Here is an 18,330-nt window from a genome sequence, read left to right as displayed (position 1 = left end):
AGTTCGCGGCTTCCCAGTACAACTTCGCGCCCCGCGAATAAGTGCAAAATTGCAGAAATACGATCTTAGCAAAACTGAAACTACTTACCAGGTTCAAAAGTTCAGGCTCATCATTAGTAGCCATTTCCTGTAGTGCTTCCTGAGGGGCCCCTCCAGAGTTCAGTTGCCAGTTGCAACTATTATGTGACCCTGCTCTGAACCTCAGAATAGTTACACATATGCCACAAAGGTCCTGAATTACAGCTAAGGGAGACAAGCAGGAGCCAGGCTGGAAGTTCAAATCCATTAATCAGCCCCTAATTCATTATTGTCAGTTGGGGCAGGGCAGGTGTTGTAACTAATTTTGCAACAATGAAAGCACTTAGCAAGTGCAAAAGATCACTAATCAGGAAGCACTAAGGAAGCAGGTGCCAGCTAAAAAAATATTCTGTGACACATTAATCAGCCCCAAATTAATTCAGGTCACTTGAGGCAGGGAAGGTGTGCTTGCGTTGCCACAATAATGTACACTGCCTGGACAACCAGAGGATGCTGTGATGAAACAGAGGGTGGCATGGGTGGGCCAGAGGGTGGCATGAGTAGTCAGAGAGTGGCAGTGGTGACAGAGAGTGGCAGTGATGAAGAAGAGTGTCCCAAACAGGCTGGAAACGGAGAAACAACAAGTTCGCGAAACTTGCGACCCGACAGGTAAGTTCGCAATTTGCGACATTGTACAAAACCCTCGCGAACTGGCAGAAACCCGCGCAAACACAAAAAAAAATCCGCAAATTCGCGAGAATTCGCGGATTTTGCGGATTGCGAGTTCGCAAATCCGCAAAATTCGCGAACGCGAGATTCGCAAAATTCGCCCATGCTTAGTGGCAACAAAGACACACCTCAAAGTCCAGACTTACACATCCCTCCTGGGAATGATGTCTTCCTATATACTTCTCATCCCTCACTGCAGACTCAGGATGCGCCTGTTGCAGGAAGCTCTCACGAGCCAATGGACTCAAAGTACTGGCTCTTTCGAGGACATTGTACGGATCACACCAAAAATGACCAGAAGTCTGGAATGGTGGAGGCATCGCAAAAATCTGACCATAGGATTACCGTTTCTCCTTCCGGCGACACCTCTGGTGATCACCACGGACGCCTCCCTGGAAAGATGGGGCGCTGTTCTCCAGGACCTTCGGATCAGCGGCAAGTGGGACGCACAGGAAAAGCTGCTCCATATAAACCTCTAGGAGCTGAGGGCTGTCTATCTTGCTCTACAGGCCTTCCTGCCACGCATCCAGAACTCCCCAGTGCTCGTCAAAACAGACAACACGACGACGATGCACTATCTCAACAAACAGGGGGGAACGCGTTCGCTCTCTCTATCACGCGAATCGCAGAAAATCTGGAACTGGCTGGTGATACACGGTATCCAGCTCAAAGCGGATTATGTACCCGGAAAAGACAATATCATCGCGGACGCCCTGAGCAGACAAAGATCCCTCTCCCACGAGTGGGAACTGAGCGACAACGCTCTGGCTCACATCTTCTCTCAATGGGGAGTCCCAAAAATCGACCTGTTTGCCACCAAGGAGAACGCCAAATGCCCAAACTACGCAAGCTGGCGTCCCCAACAAGGATCACTGGGAAATGCTTTTTCCATTGGTTGGTTCAGCGTGTTTGCGTATGCTTTTCCTCAGTTTCCGATGATCCCGAGGCTCCTCAGGAAGATGAAGGCGGAGCCCTGTACCCTGATCCTGATTGCCCCGTTCTGGCCGAGGCAGCACTGGTTCTCAGATCTGCTACGACTTTCCATCAGGTCACCGATTCGTCTGAGGCAGCACCCGAACCTCATAACGATGTCCAACGGGCAGGTACCACACCCGAACCTCCACTCGCTCAAGTTATCGGCCTGGCTCCTGAGCACAGAGAGTTCTGTAACCTAAACATCCCACAGGACTGCAGGGATGTCCTAGCGAAAGCGAGAGCAGACAGTACAAACAAAACCTACTCTCTCAAGTGGAAAAGGTTCTGCATTTGGTGTTCAGACCAGGGCCTGCGACCGCTCGCTGTCACCCCTGAACAGATATTACCATACCTCCTGCACTTGGCACAGTCAGGACTGGCACATGCATCAATAAAGGTTCACCTGGCAGCTATCTCTAGGTTCACCAGAACATTCACAGGGCCTTCTCTGTGGTCAAGTAGACTAGTCAAGCAATTCCTGAAGGGACTCTACAGATCCTTTCCGAGGCCTCGGAAAGTCCCTCCGACATGGCAACTGAATCTGGTGCTCAATCAACTCATGAGACATCCGTTTGAACCCATTCATCGAGCATCTATCAAATACATCTCCTGGAAAACGGCACTCTTGCTCGCTTTAACATCAGCCAGGAGGGTGAGCGAGCTGCAAGCTTTGTCCATTCAGGAACCATACATGCAGTTCAGACAGGACAGGGTGGTGCTGAGACCGAACCCTAAATTCATTCCTAAACTGCCTTCGGACTTTCATCTCAATGAACCAATTGTCCTTAGGCCCTTCTTTGCAAACCCTTCCACAGCAGCAGAAAGAGCACTACATTCTTTGGATCTCAAGAGATGCCTAAAGTTCTACCTGGACAAAACTAAGGCTCTCCGAAAGTCTTCACAACTGTTCGTGGCATACAGCAGACCAAGAATGGGCCTGCCTCTTACGAAGCAAAGCATCTCGAGATGGATCTCCTCGGCGATTGCATTCTGCCACGACAAGGCCGGACGGCCTTTGACTGGTCATGTTACTGCTCATTCCACCAGGGCGATGTCCACGTCAGCAGCGCTGTTCGCTGGGGTGCCAATCTTGGACATATGTAGAGCGGCGACCTGGAAGTCACCGCACACTTTCTCCAGACACTACTGCCTGGATATCGAACTTCAGAAGGATGCGGCAGTGGGCCAGGCGGTGCTTCGCCATCTCTTTCAGTGAGGTGAGCCTTCCTCCATCCCGCCATCCAGGTATGCACATTCTTTGCTCTTGTGATGTTCCAGCTATGCTGTCCCCATGTTATATGATAATATATGCATTGTCTAACATGTCTGCAGAGCGACTTTACATCACGCATGTGCATATATGATTGCTAGCTACTCTGATTCAGGCATGTGAATCTATGAAAGACACCCCAAATACTGGATAAGAACTGCGTTACTTACCTGTAACAGCAGTTATCTAGTATTGGTGTCTTTCATAGATTCACATGCAACCCTCCCACCTCCCCTGGAAGGACTCACATCCCTCTCTGACAATATTACGCCAACCTAGCTGGGTGCGTACGAAAATCTGAGGGACTGAGGCTCCTCCCAGGAAGGTTCTAGAGGGAGGTCGGAGCTGATTGGCTGACTGTGAGAGTTTGGTCCTTTTTACATAAGGACAAGGATAGGCCACTAAGGGGAGGCCCTTGGGCCTATTTTCTCTATGTATGTCTATAGGACATTACTTTCTTATGTACCGGAGGCTCCCGTCTCGACGACGGGGAATGATTCAGGCATGTGAATCTATGAAAGACACCAATACTGGATAACTGCTGTTACAGGTAAGTAACACAGTTCTTTGATCTGAGCCACCACCAGGTGCTAAGAACGAGCCATGGTGGAATGCTAAGCATCCGAGGATGTGATTTTTATGACCCCTTCTGAGAGGCCCAGAACCAGCCCGAGCCAGCCCGCCTATGAACGGTTTCAGCGACCCTCCCTGCCCCCACCCTTTTTTTTCTTTTAGCCTGGTGCCACCGAGGTGATAGCCTTGCCTGAAGGCAGGGATTTCACCTAAGCACTTGATGTGTTGTGAATATGAGCATGGGGTGGGAGTTGGAAGATGTGCACAGCAGGGGGAAAGGGATGGCCAGTGCAGGTGACGCTTTTCTTTTGTATAGGAATTTCTGCTGGCGTCATAGCCCAGGGTTTGCTGTCTGTGCACTTGTATAGATGTGTATACTGTACAGGTGCACAGACATCAAATCCTGGGCTATGACGCCAGCAGGAATTACTTTTCAAGGGAAAAGCGTCACCTGCACTGTCATCCCTTTCCCCCTGCTGTCTGTGCATGTGTATGGAATACACATCCACGGCGCTGCTCACCAGATGAATGGTGAACAGTGCCATGGATTTGTCTCTTTTTGTATCCAAGGGCACCGACGAAGAAGTAGAGGAGGCCCTGGCAAGGAGAAACCAGGAGACATTTGACCCACATCTATCTACACAGTGAGACCTTCAGGAGGGGCTGGATGCCAGGACGACAGTGCTCCTGATCAGCCCGACTCCACTGATTTGTATCAGAAGAGCAGGCAGCAGTTTTTAAGTAACTTTAATGCATTCTACAGCATCAGCATTGCCTACTGGGTGCATATCTAGGTTACTCTAAGTGAACAGTGTTCTAGACTTACATGCATGGAAACGTCAAGGAGGACAGTCCCTTCCGAATATGCAAATGTAGTGTAAGCCCTTATTATTCAGCTTTTGGGGTGCCAGGGGGTAACTTTAGAGTTCAGGTTGAGTGTGTGTTTTAGGGTGCCAAGGAGTAATTTTAGGGTTCAGGGTGGATTGGGGTGCCAGGGGGTAATTTTAGGGTTCCGGGTGGGTATGGGTTTTGGGGTACAGGGGGTCATTTTAGGGTTCAGTGTGGTTATGGGTTTTGAAGTGCCAGGGGGATAATTTTAGGGTTCAGGGTGGGTATGGGTGTTGGGGTACCAGGGGGCTAATTTTAGGGTGCAGTGCGGGTATGGGTTTTAAGTGGCCAGGGGTGTAATTTTAGGGTTTAGGGTGGGTATGAGTTTTGGGGGGGCAGGGGTAATTTTAGGGTTCAGGGTGGGTATGGGTTTTGGGATGCCAGGGGGATGATAATAGGGTTCATGGTGGGTTTGGGTTTTGGGGTACCAGGGGGTAATTTTAGGGTTCCGGTGGGTATGGGTTTTGGGTTGCCAGGGGTAATTTTAGGGTTTTAGGCGGGTGTTAGTGTGCCAGGGGGTAATTTTAGGGTTCAGTGTGGGTATGGGTTTTTGGTGCTAGGGGGGAAATTGTAGGGTTCAGGGAGGGTATGGGTTTTGGGGTACCAGGGGGTAATTTTAGGGTTCAGGGCGGGTATGGGTTTTAAGGGGCCAGGGGGATAATTTTAGGGTTCAGGGAGGATATGGTTTTGGGGGGCAGGGGTAATTTAAGGGTTTAGGGTGGGTATGGGTGTTGGGGTACCAGGGGGCTAATTTTAGGGTGCAGTGCGGGTATGGGTTTTAAGTGGCCAGGGGTATAATTTTAGGGTTTAGGGTGGGTATGAGTTTTGGGGGGGCAGGGGTAATTTTAGGGTTCAGGGTGGGTATGGGTTTTGGGGTGCCAGGGGGATGATAATAGGGTTCATGGTGGGTTTGGGTTTTGGGGTACCAGGGGGTAATTTTAGGGTTCCGGTGGGTATGGCTTTTGGGTTGCCAGGGGTAATTTTAGGGTTTTAGGCGGGTGTTAGTGTGCCAGGGGGTAATTTTAGGGTTCAGTGTGGGTATGGGTTTTTGGTGCTAGGGGGGAAATTGTAGGGTTCAGGGAGGGTATGGGTTTTGGGGTACCAGGGGGTAATTTTAGGGTTCAAGGCGGGTATGGGTTTTAAGGGGCCAGGGGGATAATTTTAGGGTTCAGGGAGGATATGGTTTTTGGGGGCAGGGGTAATTTAAGGGTTTAGGGTGGGTACAGGTTTTGGGTGCCAGGGGATAATTTTAGGGCTCATGGTGGGTATGGGTTTTGGGGTACCAGGGGGGTAATTTTAGGGTTCAGGGTGGGTATGGGTTTTGGGGTGCAAGGGGGGACATTTTCGGGTTCAGGGCAGGTATGGGTTTTGGGGTGCCAGGGGGACAATTTTAGGGGTCAGGGCGGGTATTTGTTATGGGGAGCCATGGGGCTAGTTTTAGGGATCAGGGAATGTATGAGTTTTAAGGGGCCAGGGGGGTAATTTTAGGGTTTATGTGTGCTCTAATTGTTGTCCAGTTTCAAATGCAGAATTCACCACTTTCTTTTCTCAGCTTGGCCTGATTGTCTGCCATTTTAGCCCCGCCCCTTTTGATTAACATTAGCCACGCCCCTTCATTTGCCAGGTTAGCCCCCCCCTGGAAAAATTTCTGCGGATGCCCATGGGTATATATTGTAGATTTTCTTAATTAATGCAACGCTTAGTGAATCCAGGATTTTTATCAGAAGACATCCCACGGTTACTTATAATATATTCGTGAAGTTCAGTCCTGTGACATAGTGCAGTATGTTTAGAGTTGGGCACTCGGAGTAAGTCTGTGTTAGTGCGCACTACAGCAGTGCTAACTAATAATACAAGTGGTTAGTAGCACTGCAGATTTCCGACGCTTAACTGTGTTCAAATCGAGCTGACTGGGCAACGAATGGCATTCATCGCCTGGTTCCACTGAGAGCCGTTGACTGTTACCAAGAACCGCCGACTGTTACCAAGAGCCCCCATTACCAGGATCCACAGTTGTTACTAAGAGCCACAGTTCATTGCTAGGAACCGCTAACAGTTACAAGGAAATGCTGACTGGAGTCTGGTACTAAGAACTACAGACTGTTACTAGGAGCAACCGACTGTTGCTATGAGCCAGCAACTGTCGCCACCGACTGTTGCTATGAGCCACCGACTGTTGCTATGAGCCACCGACTGTTGCTATGAGCCACCGACTGTTGCTATGAGCCACTGACTGTTGCTATGAGCCACTGGTTGGTGGGTGAGAGTTCTTCTAAAAAACCTAATGGTTTTCCGAGTGACATGAGAGAATGAAATTTGTAACAAAGTGTTATCCCGGTGCACTCCGAATTTAAACTGTGTTCTGTGTTGAGTATACGAATTTTAAGAGCAGCGCTCTGGTCGTCGCACGTGGTCAGGACGTGCCTTTCAATCTAATCACAAATATTGAGGGTAGAATCATCTATCCTCCAGACTGAGCGCAAAATCAACTGTGAAACACCAGGTTTCTTATCCAAGTTCATGAGTTTTTTATTTTTCTTCTTTAGAATATTTCAAATGTTGAATTTAACACGACATTGTGCAAAGGATTTTTCTTGCATACATAATTACATTCTTATGTAGCCGAGTTGTTGATAAACATGTCAAAAACCTTCGTCAGGGGTCTGAAACACAATAAAATAAAATAAAATAAAATAAACGAGCAAATCATGTCACACAAACTTCGTACCATGAGTAGTACAATATGAGGAAAAAAACATTGAATAGTTCATATTGCACTACTCATTGTACGATTTCATCATACATATTGCCGCGTGCTATGTAATGACTTGTGTTTGCAGTACACCACTGTTTACAATCTACCTGTATTCGGGTGCGTGTTGCACTTCCTTAGAATGAAGTTCGAATACTCCCGTCACATGGTGGGGGCTATTCTGTAGTTCCGCGTCGTGATTGGTCACGGTCGCGATCACATGATGTCAGATCTGCCTATGATAGGCATTGTTGTAGTATGGTGGTTATTCGATTGAACTTTCCGCGTCCGTATGCTCGTAAGTTTGTGTGCCATGATTTGCTCGTTTATTTTATTTTATTTTATTTAATTGTGTTCATTTTGCAGTTATTTTGGCACTGGTATGGTTTAAGTGGTGTCTTTAGCGCACTAGTATTTTGTCCGGTCGATGAAGTGTGCACTGATCGGTTTCATTTACTTGGTGGCGTGTAACATCTCATGTTTCGGAACACGTTCTTCTACCATTCTATTTTTCTAGCTACACTTCCGTTTGACGCTGGCAATCATTTGGCACTTTTAGATTGCATGTTTCAGCACGTTGACCATGATTCATGTTGACATTTGTATCTATAAATGGAGTGACTAATCCGGTCCTGTCTGGCCCTTGTTTCAGACCCCTGACGAAGGGTCAAATTTATATGGCCCGAAATGCATTGGGTGAAATGAAATTGACATGTTTATCAACAACTCGGCTACATAAGAATGTAATTATGTATGCAAGAAAAATCCTTTGCACAATGTCGTGTTAAATTCAACATTTGAAATATTCTAAAGAAGAAAAATAAAAAACTCATGAACTTGGATAAGAAACCTGGTGTTTCACAGTTGATTTTGCGCTCAGTCTGGAGGATAGATGATTCTACCCTCAATATTTGTGATTAGAATGAAATTTGTGACATCTGAGTTAAATGGCAGTAAGCTCGCTCTAGCATATTATATTAAGACAGGTTGACCTTCAGAGAAAACGTTAACTGAGTTTTGCTCCGACAGCTATGGAGCTTTCATGTGAGAACAATCTGTGTCTAAGGAATGGCTTGTTTCTCCCGCCAGTTGGATCGAGAGGAAAAATCATTAGCATTGCCCATGAGGGCCACACAGGTATTTCTAACGCTTATAAGAAGTTAAGAGAGAAATTTTGGTGGCCGGGTTTAGACAAACAGGTGTCTATTTTTATTGACAAGTGACCATAATGTGTAGTTTCTGACAAGCATTGGAGCACCTCAGCAAAACCTTTGTTTCCAGTGCCACTTCTGATAATGCTTGAGATAAGATGGCCTTGAATTTCTGAGGACCATTTAATTCTTTACCTCAGTACACGAGATATTTGATACTCGTAATAGACTTTTTCAAAATGGATGCATTATTCTTTCATGGAAACAGCTAATTCCATTACAGTCATTTCTTTTGATGAGAAAAAAACCTTCTTGGTTGAGGGTTCTACCTGAATGGCTTGCAAAGTTCTCTGTGGTTGAGCAAGATTTGGCTGAAACTAAGAGTGACAATTTGATGAAAGAGATAAAAAAGAGGGTCTTGTCAAGACAAGAAGTGCAGAAGAAAAATTATGATCTTTGAATAAATGTAGAAAATGTTGGAGTTGCTGTGAATGATTGGGTTTTGATTAAGAAGCCTTTTGGAATCAGTAAAGGAGAGTCAACATTTTCCATGCCAGTAAGGATAATCAGGAACCGCTGACTGTTACTGAGAACCACTGACTTTCACTAGGAACCACCATTATTCGGAGACACCGACTATTGGTAGGAGCCACCGACTGTTACTAGGAACTGCTGACGGTTACTGGGAACCACCAACTGTTACTAGGAACCACTGTTGCTAGGACCCACTGTTACTAGGAGCCATCAACTGTTGCTAGGAACAGCCAACTGTTTTTTTTAAAAATATATCTTTATTTACATTTTATCATTTCTGGTGCAATAGTTCACAGGCATCGATACACAGCTCTACAGCAATAATGTCACACGTTACATGACACTATACATGTATAGCTAAGAATTTCCATCACAGTATATCAGTGTCATCTGCGCCTGGGGTGTAAAGTTGCACATGCGTTTGTAATTCCCGCGGCTCGGTCATTCTGCCATCTCCAATGGAGGGCCAGTGCGAATGTGTTTAGTACGCCTCTCCAAGGCAGTAAGTGTAATGCGTGAGAACATCAAAGCATACTGGTGAATGCCGTTCACATTTGGATTCGACTCGCGAAGTGTATCACATGCTGTTTCCCAATCAAGTAGATCAATGTACATGTAAATGTCATAGGAACCGCCGACTGTTGCTAGGAACAGCTGACTGTTACTGGAAACCAGTGACTGTTACTATAAATCACAGTTACTAGGATCCACCATTACTACCTACCCCACGCTGTCGCTAGGTACCGCCGACTGTTACTAGGAGCCACTGACTAGGCTAGTTGTGCTTTATTTTAGAAGTAAATTCTGTTGTACTCAGTTGTGACCAGTTACCTGAGCATGTTCAATGTTTTTTGTGTGCTCCTCAGTTTGTGTGCAGGGCCATCTTTTGGCATGGGCGAGCTGGGCCCAGGGTGCAACTCTTCGGAGGGGCTCATGTGGCTCTCTGGCTAAGGTGCTGGAGACAGCAGTCCCTTTGCTTTGCCTTCAGTGATGCTGGTTAAAGCGCTGCTAATCATGTTTAATACTCCACAGCTAACACTCCATCAGCCCCTTTTTTGCTCTCCCATCTACATATGACCCCCCTGCAGCACACACCAACACCCCCTCTCCACCCCAACAAACAACTTGGCGCCAGCCTGATGGAACAAAGTTGGAGGTGATTCAGGTGAAGTGGGTAGAGGAAGATGTTTGTGTTCAGAGATAAATCATTGATGTAGTTGGCCAGGAACTGACCTGTGAAAAGGACACTCCCCCCTGCCACTTTTTGATTACCAGCAGCAGCAAATTTATTTTGCCCAGGGCGCTGTCAGAGTAAGACTGCAGGTTGTGTGGTTACTCAGAAAGCTGTACAAGTAGTCTGCTTCTGCCTGTGCATTGCTTGTGGGGGTCGAGTTATGAGCATTCCATCATGATGCAGATGAATGAGCAGTGGCTGCTCCTCCTAAAGATTCGGCAAACACAAATACAATGCCATAATAATGCCATTATATTTTGCCACCAGCTTGGGCTACCTACAGCGAGAGTGTGAAGGCAGGGGGCGGGGCTGAATCCTCAGAATTGTGGGCTGACTTCTGCCCCTTTCAGTGCGCATGTCGGGTTGCCGGCTGTTTTGTTGCGGCCAGCCCGACATGCACACTGTAGACCCAGTAATCCCAGGGCTGTGGAACAGTCGGCGGATTGCTGCCACTTGCCTCCAGCCTCAAAATGGCCCTGGTTATGCCTGCTCCTCCAATCATGGAGCTGCTCTCATGCTGAAAACAGCATGGGAGCGGCTCCAAGATTGGTTGGATTTGCGTTCCTCTGAGCAGGAAGGAAATCCTTCCATTCCTGCTCGTGGCCGCCGGGGGATAAGTGCTTTACCGGGTGAGCTGCATATATGGTAAGTCTGGTGCCATCGTATTTTAGTCCTGCTAGCCACCACTGTGAATGACGTGTCTGCATGTATTCCGTTGTCGGCTGTGTGTGCACAGTGTATGTTCTGTGTGCAATCATGCTGCTCGTGGTGCTTGAATGTATGCATCTTTTCTACTTCTTGCGACATGTTTTACACCGGGATGCTCAGAAGCTGCACTGATTGTTAATTATCTGTTCAGGTGATTTTGTAGCTACATAGTAACTAGGAACCTGTTCCCTGGCCGTTGGCATCTAGAAAGAACAGAGCAAAGCATGCAAGCCTCCAGATCAGAGGGCTGAAGACCGTCCTTCGGGCTGGTCAATGACCTGATGTCCTCCTCTTTAGCTGGAGGTGGCAAGAAGCGTAGGAATTAGAATCCAGTATCCTCTCTCTGTTTTCTTGCGCGTGGCAACATTAACAGTGGCTGAGATTAATTCAAGCATTCCATCCTGCACTGTTTTGTATACTTATTGTGTTACCCTAAGTGGGACGGGTAGGTCCAGACGTGGATTTCTTGCACACTGGAACCAGGCTGTTCTCGGTTGATTTGCCCATAACTTGGACACAAATGTCCTAGGTTGCTTGTGTTCCATTTTAGAGAGGACCTGGCTTGGCAGTTCAGGCTGGACTGTTCCTATTGGAGCAGGGTCAAGACTGATTTGCATATAGTTGGGTCCAAACTGAGAGGGCATGGTGTGCAAAATAATAATGAATTGAGATGTTGCCTGAGTGAATACCAGTGACTGAGCATCCCATCCATCACTGTTTTGGATACTTATTGTTGCTCCCTGATTGGGATAGTTATGCTCAGATGTGGGTCCCATGCACACTGCGTCACTGAAACCCAGCTGTACCCGGCTGATGAGTCCATAACAAGGGCGAAACCAGTCCTTGGTTGCTTGTGCTCCATTTCAGGGAGGACTTGACTTTTCAGTTTTGCTGGACTGCTCCTAATGGACTAGGGCAGGACTGATTTGCATATAGCTGGGTCCAGACTTCGGTGGTATGGTGTGCATAATAACAATGGATTCGGCTCAGTGTGATTACCCGTGGTTGAGATTAATTCAAGCATTCCATCCACTGCTTTGTATATTTACTGTGTTGCCCTAAGTGGGACGGGTATGCCCAGACGTAGGACCCATGCACGCTACGTTATTGGAACCAAGCGGTACCCGGATAATATGCCCATAACTAGGGCAAAACGGTCATGTGTTGCTTGTGTTATTTTTCAGAGAGGACCTGGTTTGGCAGTATGTGCTGGACTTTACCTATTGGAGTAGGGTCAAGACTAATGCATATAGCTAGGTCCAAACTGAGGTTGCATGGTGTGCAAAATAACAGGGATGTGGCCCTGAGTGATTACCAGTGACTGAGATTAATTTAAGCATTCTATCCATCACTGTTTTGTATACTTGCTGTGGTATAGTATGCAGTGCTGCTCGGACACTAGGATTAGCCTTACCTCTATAACCAGTACTATCCAATGTTGCATGCAGTGTTACAGTATAATCCCTGCTCCTCAGCAAGGCAGCAGGTTCCATCCAGTGCACCACAATCATGATGAATGTTAAAAATTCAGGGCCTTTGGTGTTTGGACCATACAAGTTTATTGGTATTATGTTAGTGGGTTGTGGGCATCCCTGTATGGTCACTTGGCGACCTTCTGGATCGGAGATCACTTGTGCATGTGTGAAATCCAAAACCCTACAAATAGGTAGGTCCCTCTCATGAACATGGTGTGTTTCCTGTAAGCAAAGGAGGTCCACTGCATTTCTTTGTGGAATAAGCCAATATTTGTCCAGTGTCTTTAGGATTATTCATCCCCGGATGTTTCATGAGATACATTTTATAGTATTCATGTGGAACCCCATCCCTTTATTGAACAAAACTGAAGAAAAAATGTATAACTCACGAATTCAACACAAACTCAGCATCATAATAGGCCACAGCAGGTGGGGTGTGGCCAGTTAGGTATCCTGTGTAGTGGTTGCCCAGGTACCAAAGAGTCAATATGGTATAGGAGTGTCTCCCCTGGAAGCAGTGCATAATTCAGCAAGGTGGGTGCTCCTGGTCGAACACCCCTCTCAAGCAACTTCCATGGACTCACACACAGTTCCCACAGGAGATCGAGGTGCCCCTGAGGAGCCCATCCCAGAGGTTTTACAGCCTTTCCTATCCTGTCTGCCTCCAACATGTCCTTAACTCAATGCACGTTCCTGGCTTGAAGGGATCCACAATCTCCAGCATGGTCAGCTCAGTATCTCGACTGTTCTCTATCTCCAGAGCCAGGCTGAGCAGGGTCCCGTCTTCCTCATTACATGTCGCTAAGCATCCCAGGTTTAGGTGTGTCCCAGGGACAGCTCCTAGTGTTTTTCTTCTGCACAGGTTTATTTAGGAATTCTGTTGCTGCCTATGGTTCTTTGAAGATGTCCACTTTCCTGGGTTAGTTGAAGCACAGCTGTGCAGGGTACAACATGAAATATTTGATATCTGCCGCATGCAGTCCTTTATTTACTGGTAGAAACATCCGTCTCACCTCCTGCGTCACCACTGTATTGATACTCTAAATCTAAGGTGCATTAAATTCCCTTTTTTCTATCTAGCTGGAGTATGGTGTCCCAATCACAGTGGCACACCAGTTTTGCGAGGACTAAGTGAGGATGGGCTCCAGATGCAAGCCTTGGCGCTAGCAACATGTAAACCTTATCGATCATGTACATGTTCGACAGATTGACACTCCCAACAGTGACGCCAGCATGTCTTCTTTGTAGTCCTCCATTCTCCCAGTTTCCATTGTCTCTGATATCCCCAGAATACTTAGATTGTTTCTTCGCGATTGCACATCTTGGACCTATCTACTGAATTTGAATTTCTTGATGTCTTTAACACTTTCATTTTGTGCTTTAGCCATTTTCACAGAGTTTTCCTCCACGTCTGATGCACACTGTTTCGCTGGGATTATTCTTGTTGTGTTGCAGCTAGCTGCTCTTATAGGCAATCCAATCGGCACGTAAGATTGTCTATTTTGCTGTCCATTGTAACCAGGCTATTAGGCATGTCTAGCATTAGCGTTCTCATATCAAGGTCTTCATCTTTATTGTCAGCAGCATCTCTTACTGCTGGGCCTCCCCCATCACCACTTTTTCATGTGGGTGGTTTTGCAGATTTCTTAGCCTCGAACTGCAGTCAGGACTGCCTTTAGTCTAAATTCCCAATTGCCAGGAGTCAGCAGCGTGTCCATCCCCTGAACTACTTCATAACCGGCACTCTGCCATTGGTCTCGCAGCAATGGTTTGTTGGGACAGTTCACCAGCATCTATATAATTCAATACCTTAGTAGTGTCGTAAATTTTGGCTGTATCACCACGCTGCAGCCTGGTGGTCAATAGGTAATATTGCGGGGGGCTACAGTCTGCTACACCAGTCAATCAATCTGGATTTGTAGAGCGCAGCTACTCACTCAGGAGGATATTCGGGCATTAGGTCTTGCTGGGATCAATCAAAAAGCCAGGTCCCAAGTCCCTTTAAGAATTCCAGGAGGGAGGAAAATGTTCATAGGTGAAGGGGAAGTGTTCCAGGACTTGGCGGAAAGGTAAGAGACTGATCGTCCTCCTCTGTGACTTTTCGAGAAAGCAGTGAGTTGGGCAAGAGCTAGGGAGGCAGAGCGCAGGTGTCTGGAGGGTTGGTGGAGGTTCCGGCGGTGGTTGATGCATTCTGGTTCTTGGTCGTGGAGGGCATGGAGGCGTGCGTCAGCATCTTGAATTGACAACTTTTCTGGCTGGGGACCCGGTGCAGCTTTCTGGGTTGGGGTGTGTCTGTTTGGGGAGGTCGAGAATGAGTCTGGATGCTGCGTTCTGTATCGTTTGGAGTCTCCTCAGGAGTTGGGTGAAGATTTCTGCGTATAGCGCTTTGCTGTGGTCCTGCGGGCTGGTGATTAGGACTTGAGTGACGGTTTTCCTGATGTTGATGGGGAGTCACTTGAAGATCTTTCGGAGTATGCAGAGGGTGTGGAAGCAGGCGGAGGAGACTGTGTTGATCTGGCACTTCATTGTGAGTTTGCTGTCCAGGATGATTCTAAGGTTGTGGGCGTGATCTGTCGGTGTAGGACCGAGTTTGGAGGGCCACCAGGTGGCGTTCCATGGGGAGGTGTTGTTCCAATTAGACATCAGCTTTAATTCCCTTCTCGACTAGGCCGTTTCCTGCAGTCTTATGCAGCACTCAGTCGCTCCCTCTTCAGCATAGCAGCTGAAGGTCCCAGGTTCGTCCAGTTATGAGCAGCAAGCCAAACATGTTTTACTAGCGGGTATGCAGGCATTTTGCTATTTTCTTTAGTGACGGCCGCAGGAGCTTCTTCAATCTGCGGCTATCTTGTCAGCGGCTCTCTAGCGCCCCCTATCACTATAGCATCTATTTAACATGAACGTTCAATCTGTTGTATTCCACTATTTGTTTACTCACCTGGGTATAGTTGTGACACAAGGTCTGTTTTTTTTAACCCTCTATGTTTACCACAACGTTCCATAAGCTTTAGTTTCTTTTTGCTCTTATTGTTTGGCCCATCATCAAAAATTAACTACCCCACCACATTTTTTATGACCACACTATATAATAGATCCCTTTTCATGCAACGACAACAATTTTGCACTAGGTTGCCACAGCCCTTTGAAGCTTTTAACCCGCAACTCTTTTTGAACTCTGATACACACATGTAGTACAAGCAATGTAGACGTACAGTGGCTTGTTGTAATGTTATGTTATACCGTGACATTTATTTGATTAAAACCTCCACAATGCTGTCACATGAGGGTATCTTTTATAATGCACAGTGTAGTGATTGGGTTCCCACCAAACATTTTACATGTATGTGTACCGGTAGAAAAGTAACAACTTCTCTCCCATTTGTTCTAACAGGTGATACTGGCATGAAAAGAGAAAGGAAAGCAGGAGATTCTCCCACATTTACTGAAAACCTTACATCGTGCAAAACATTATCAAGAAAAGTTAAAGAAATGATTCCTCAGAGCTATCAGCATGAAACGAACACCAGTGGCCAACTATGGTCATGGCCCAGAAAACAAATGGGTGGCAGGAGGACTGCCCTCCGTGACAGCAGTCTTGATCTTTCAAAACACTTCAATGAATGTGAGGCCTCTGGTGCATGTTATGAAGGTGATGACAATCACAGGATTGCAAAGATGCTGCTAAGTGAACAGTGTAAATGGCAGAACTGGCTGCCATACACTTTTACTGACTGTGAGGTGAACGTCAGGCAGGCAATGGGCCTTGTTCCACAGCCCAGGTCACAGATGGGTAAATGTACCACTCTAACCAGTGACTTCCAGAAAAGTTTCATCTTGAAGCCACGTACCTTGCGATACCAAAGAGCATACACAGGAAAGAGACTGTATCAATGCTCCGAATGTGAGAAGAGCTTCAAGATGAAGGATCATCTCATGAGGCACCGCAGAGTGCACACAGGAGAGAAACCATTCCAGTGTCTGCAGTGCACAAAAAGTTTCAGCCAGAAGCATCATCTCACCGGGCACCAGAGAACACATACAGGAGAACGGCCCTACCAGTGTGCCAAGTGTAGGAAAAGCTTCACTCAGAAAGGGAGTTTAATAAGACACGATAGAATGCATACTGGAGAGAAACCATATCAGTGCACAGAGTGTGAGCAGAACTTTAGTCTGAAGGAAAGCCTTCTGAGACACCAAAGAGCACATCTGATGACTCTAGTGCAGTAAAGGTGGAAAGCTGGTTGAAAAAAGAGACCAATGTTTTTGCTGTTATGTCTGGGATGAATAACTTAACATGGCTGGACTATGTGCAGAATGTTATTATCAATGTTATCAAGGTAAAATCTACCTAAATTATGCAAAGAGTTGAAGATATCCTAAGTCAAAAGAGCACTTTCTTAATCCTCTGCATTGGCGGTAGTGTCGCTGTAGCACTAGAAAGCAGATAAAATCCCTAACGTGGTGTTATGTTTGTTGCCAAAAAAGCATTGGTCTAGACACATGCGCATGTACGGTATGCCAAAGCACGCTTGGAAATGTTATGTGCAGGATCAAATGCAAAAAAAAGACAAATTTGCCCTGCAGTTGTGGAACCACAGACTCTCAAATTAGAAGGGCACCTTGAGGATAGTAATTTGTGCACAATAACTGCCTTATACACACTAGTATAACTTTTACTTCAACAGGTGTCCAACTAATAATAAGATTTGAGGCTCGGTGGCACCGAGAGCATGTTTCTAGCTAAGAGTTGCTCCAAGGCAGCAGGGGTAAAAGGAAAAGAAGGTAGATAATGTGCAAAACTTCAGAAGCTCAGGTAAATCAGTGTTGTAATGGGACCTGGCTTGGAGACACACGCATACTTCACAGAGGTGCTTAAAAAAGGGCCCCAGTGAAGCAGCCCAAAAGAGTAGACTACCTACCACACACATCAGTACAAATATATAAAGCATAGAAAGCCAAAACATACAGACACGCAACTCTTAATAAATGGATTCATGGTCCACTTTTTGATGGTGGGGAATTTGAATGTACATAGAAAAGTACACCAAAATGCTAGAGTAATAGACTGGAAAAAGTTAAAATTGTGACAGCCAGGTCCAAGGACTTAGTGAACTGATGTGTGTCTACTAAAAGCTGGAGTGATTGATTTGAAACCATGAGCATGGTGAAAGCAAGGTCTAGGGGCTTAATGGACCACAAGAAAAGTTGGAAATACTTGCTCTCCGGGGAGATGTTACACAAACATGCCTGCAAAAAGGAATCTGGACTTGGTTACTTTGATCCAGCACATTTATGTAATGCCTATGAAAAGCAATGTGGGCTTGACCACATTGATTCGGAACCTGGTGTGTCATGCCTGCAGAAACTAGTCTGTACCAGTTTAACATTGGTCCTGGGTTTGGATGACAGACTTCTGACCCACTCACACCCATAACTCTAAGTGACCAAAATGTATCACTGTATGGTCATAGCTGCCTACACGTGTCTGTGTCCTCCAGTTTTCAGAGTATCTAGACAATAGTTATCTGATATTGCCACTTAGGGGTTTTCATGTGAAGCTCTGTCTTCCCCATTTGCATATATTTGTTTCAATTTGTTTCTTGAATGGTTTCAGTATTTCTTTCTTTGTGCCTCAATGATGCTGCAGTTTAAGTTAGCAAGGACGATAGTGGAGGTTTCAGTTTGCCTGAGCATTCTTCCTTATTGGTTAATGAGGCAAAATAAATACAATATTTTGTATGTTTCTGTCTCATTTTGTAGACACAATGTGAAACATTGGGCTGCTAGTTGACTGGGGTGTGAGCCCTGGCCAAGCATCAAACAGAAAGTTATTATATGAACCTATGCTTAACTGTGGGTAACTTGGCACAAAAGCAGTCAGGCTTAACTTAGAGGCAATGTGTAAAGTATTTATGCAACACTTAAACCAGTAAAACAGTGACAACACCACACAAAACGATTCCGAATAAAGCTTAATTTAGTACATAAAACAAGACATAAACGGCAAAAATCCAATCAGTGAAAAC

At 46.2% G+C, this 18,330-nt stretch overlaps 1 protein-coding gene across 6 annotated transcripts in view; it reads left to right on the top strand.

Moving 5' to 3' along the window:
• LOC147700854 (uncharacterized) overlaps positions 1-18,043 on the top strand; it is a 167,359-nt gene extending 149,316 nt beyond the window's left edge. For all 6 annotated transcript variants that reach the window (XM_086929755.1, XM_086929751.1, XM_086929750.1 and 3 more), the window contains one exon: positions 15,696-18,043. In XM_086929755.1, the coding sequence (XP_086785881.1) occupies positions 15,696-16,531 (836 nt within the window). In that variant the 3' untranslated portion in view covers positions 16,532-18,043. The remainder of the gene's footprint in view (positions 1-15,695) is intronic.
• The last annotated feature ends 287 nt before the right edge of the window (positions 18,044-18,330 follow it).

The sequence above is a fragment of the Lissotriton vulgaris genome, chromosome 7, assembly GCF_964263255.1.
Source record: "Lissotriton vulgaris chromosome 7, aLisVul1.2, whole genome shotgun sequence".
Taxonomy (NCBI): Eukaryota; Metazoa; Chordata; class Amphibia; order Caudata; family Salamandridae; genus Lissotriton; species Lissotriton vulgaris.
Note: the sequence above shows the minus strand (reverse complement) of the source record. Positions and strands in the feature narration are given on the sequence as shown.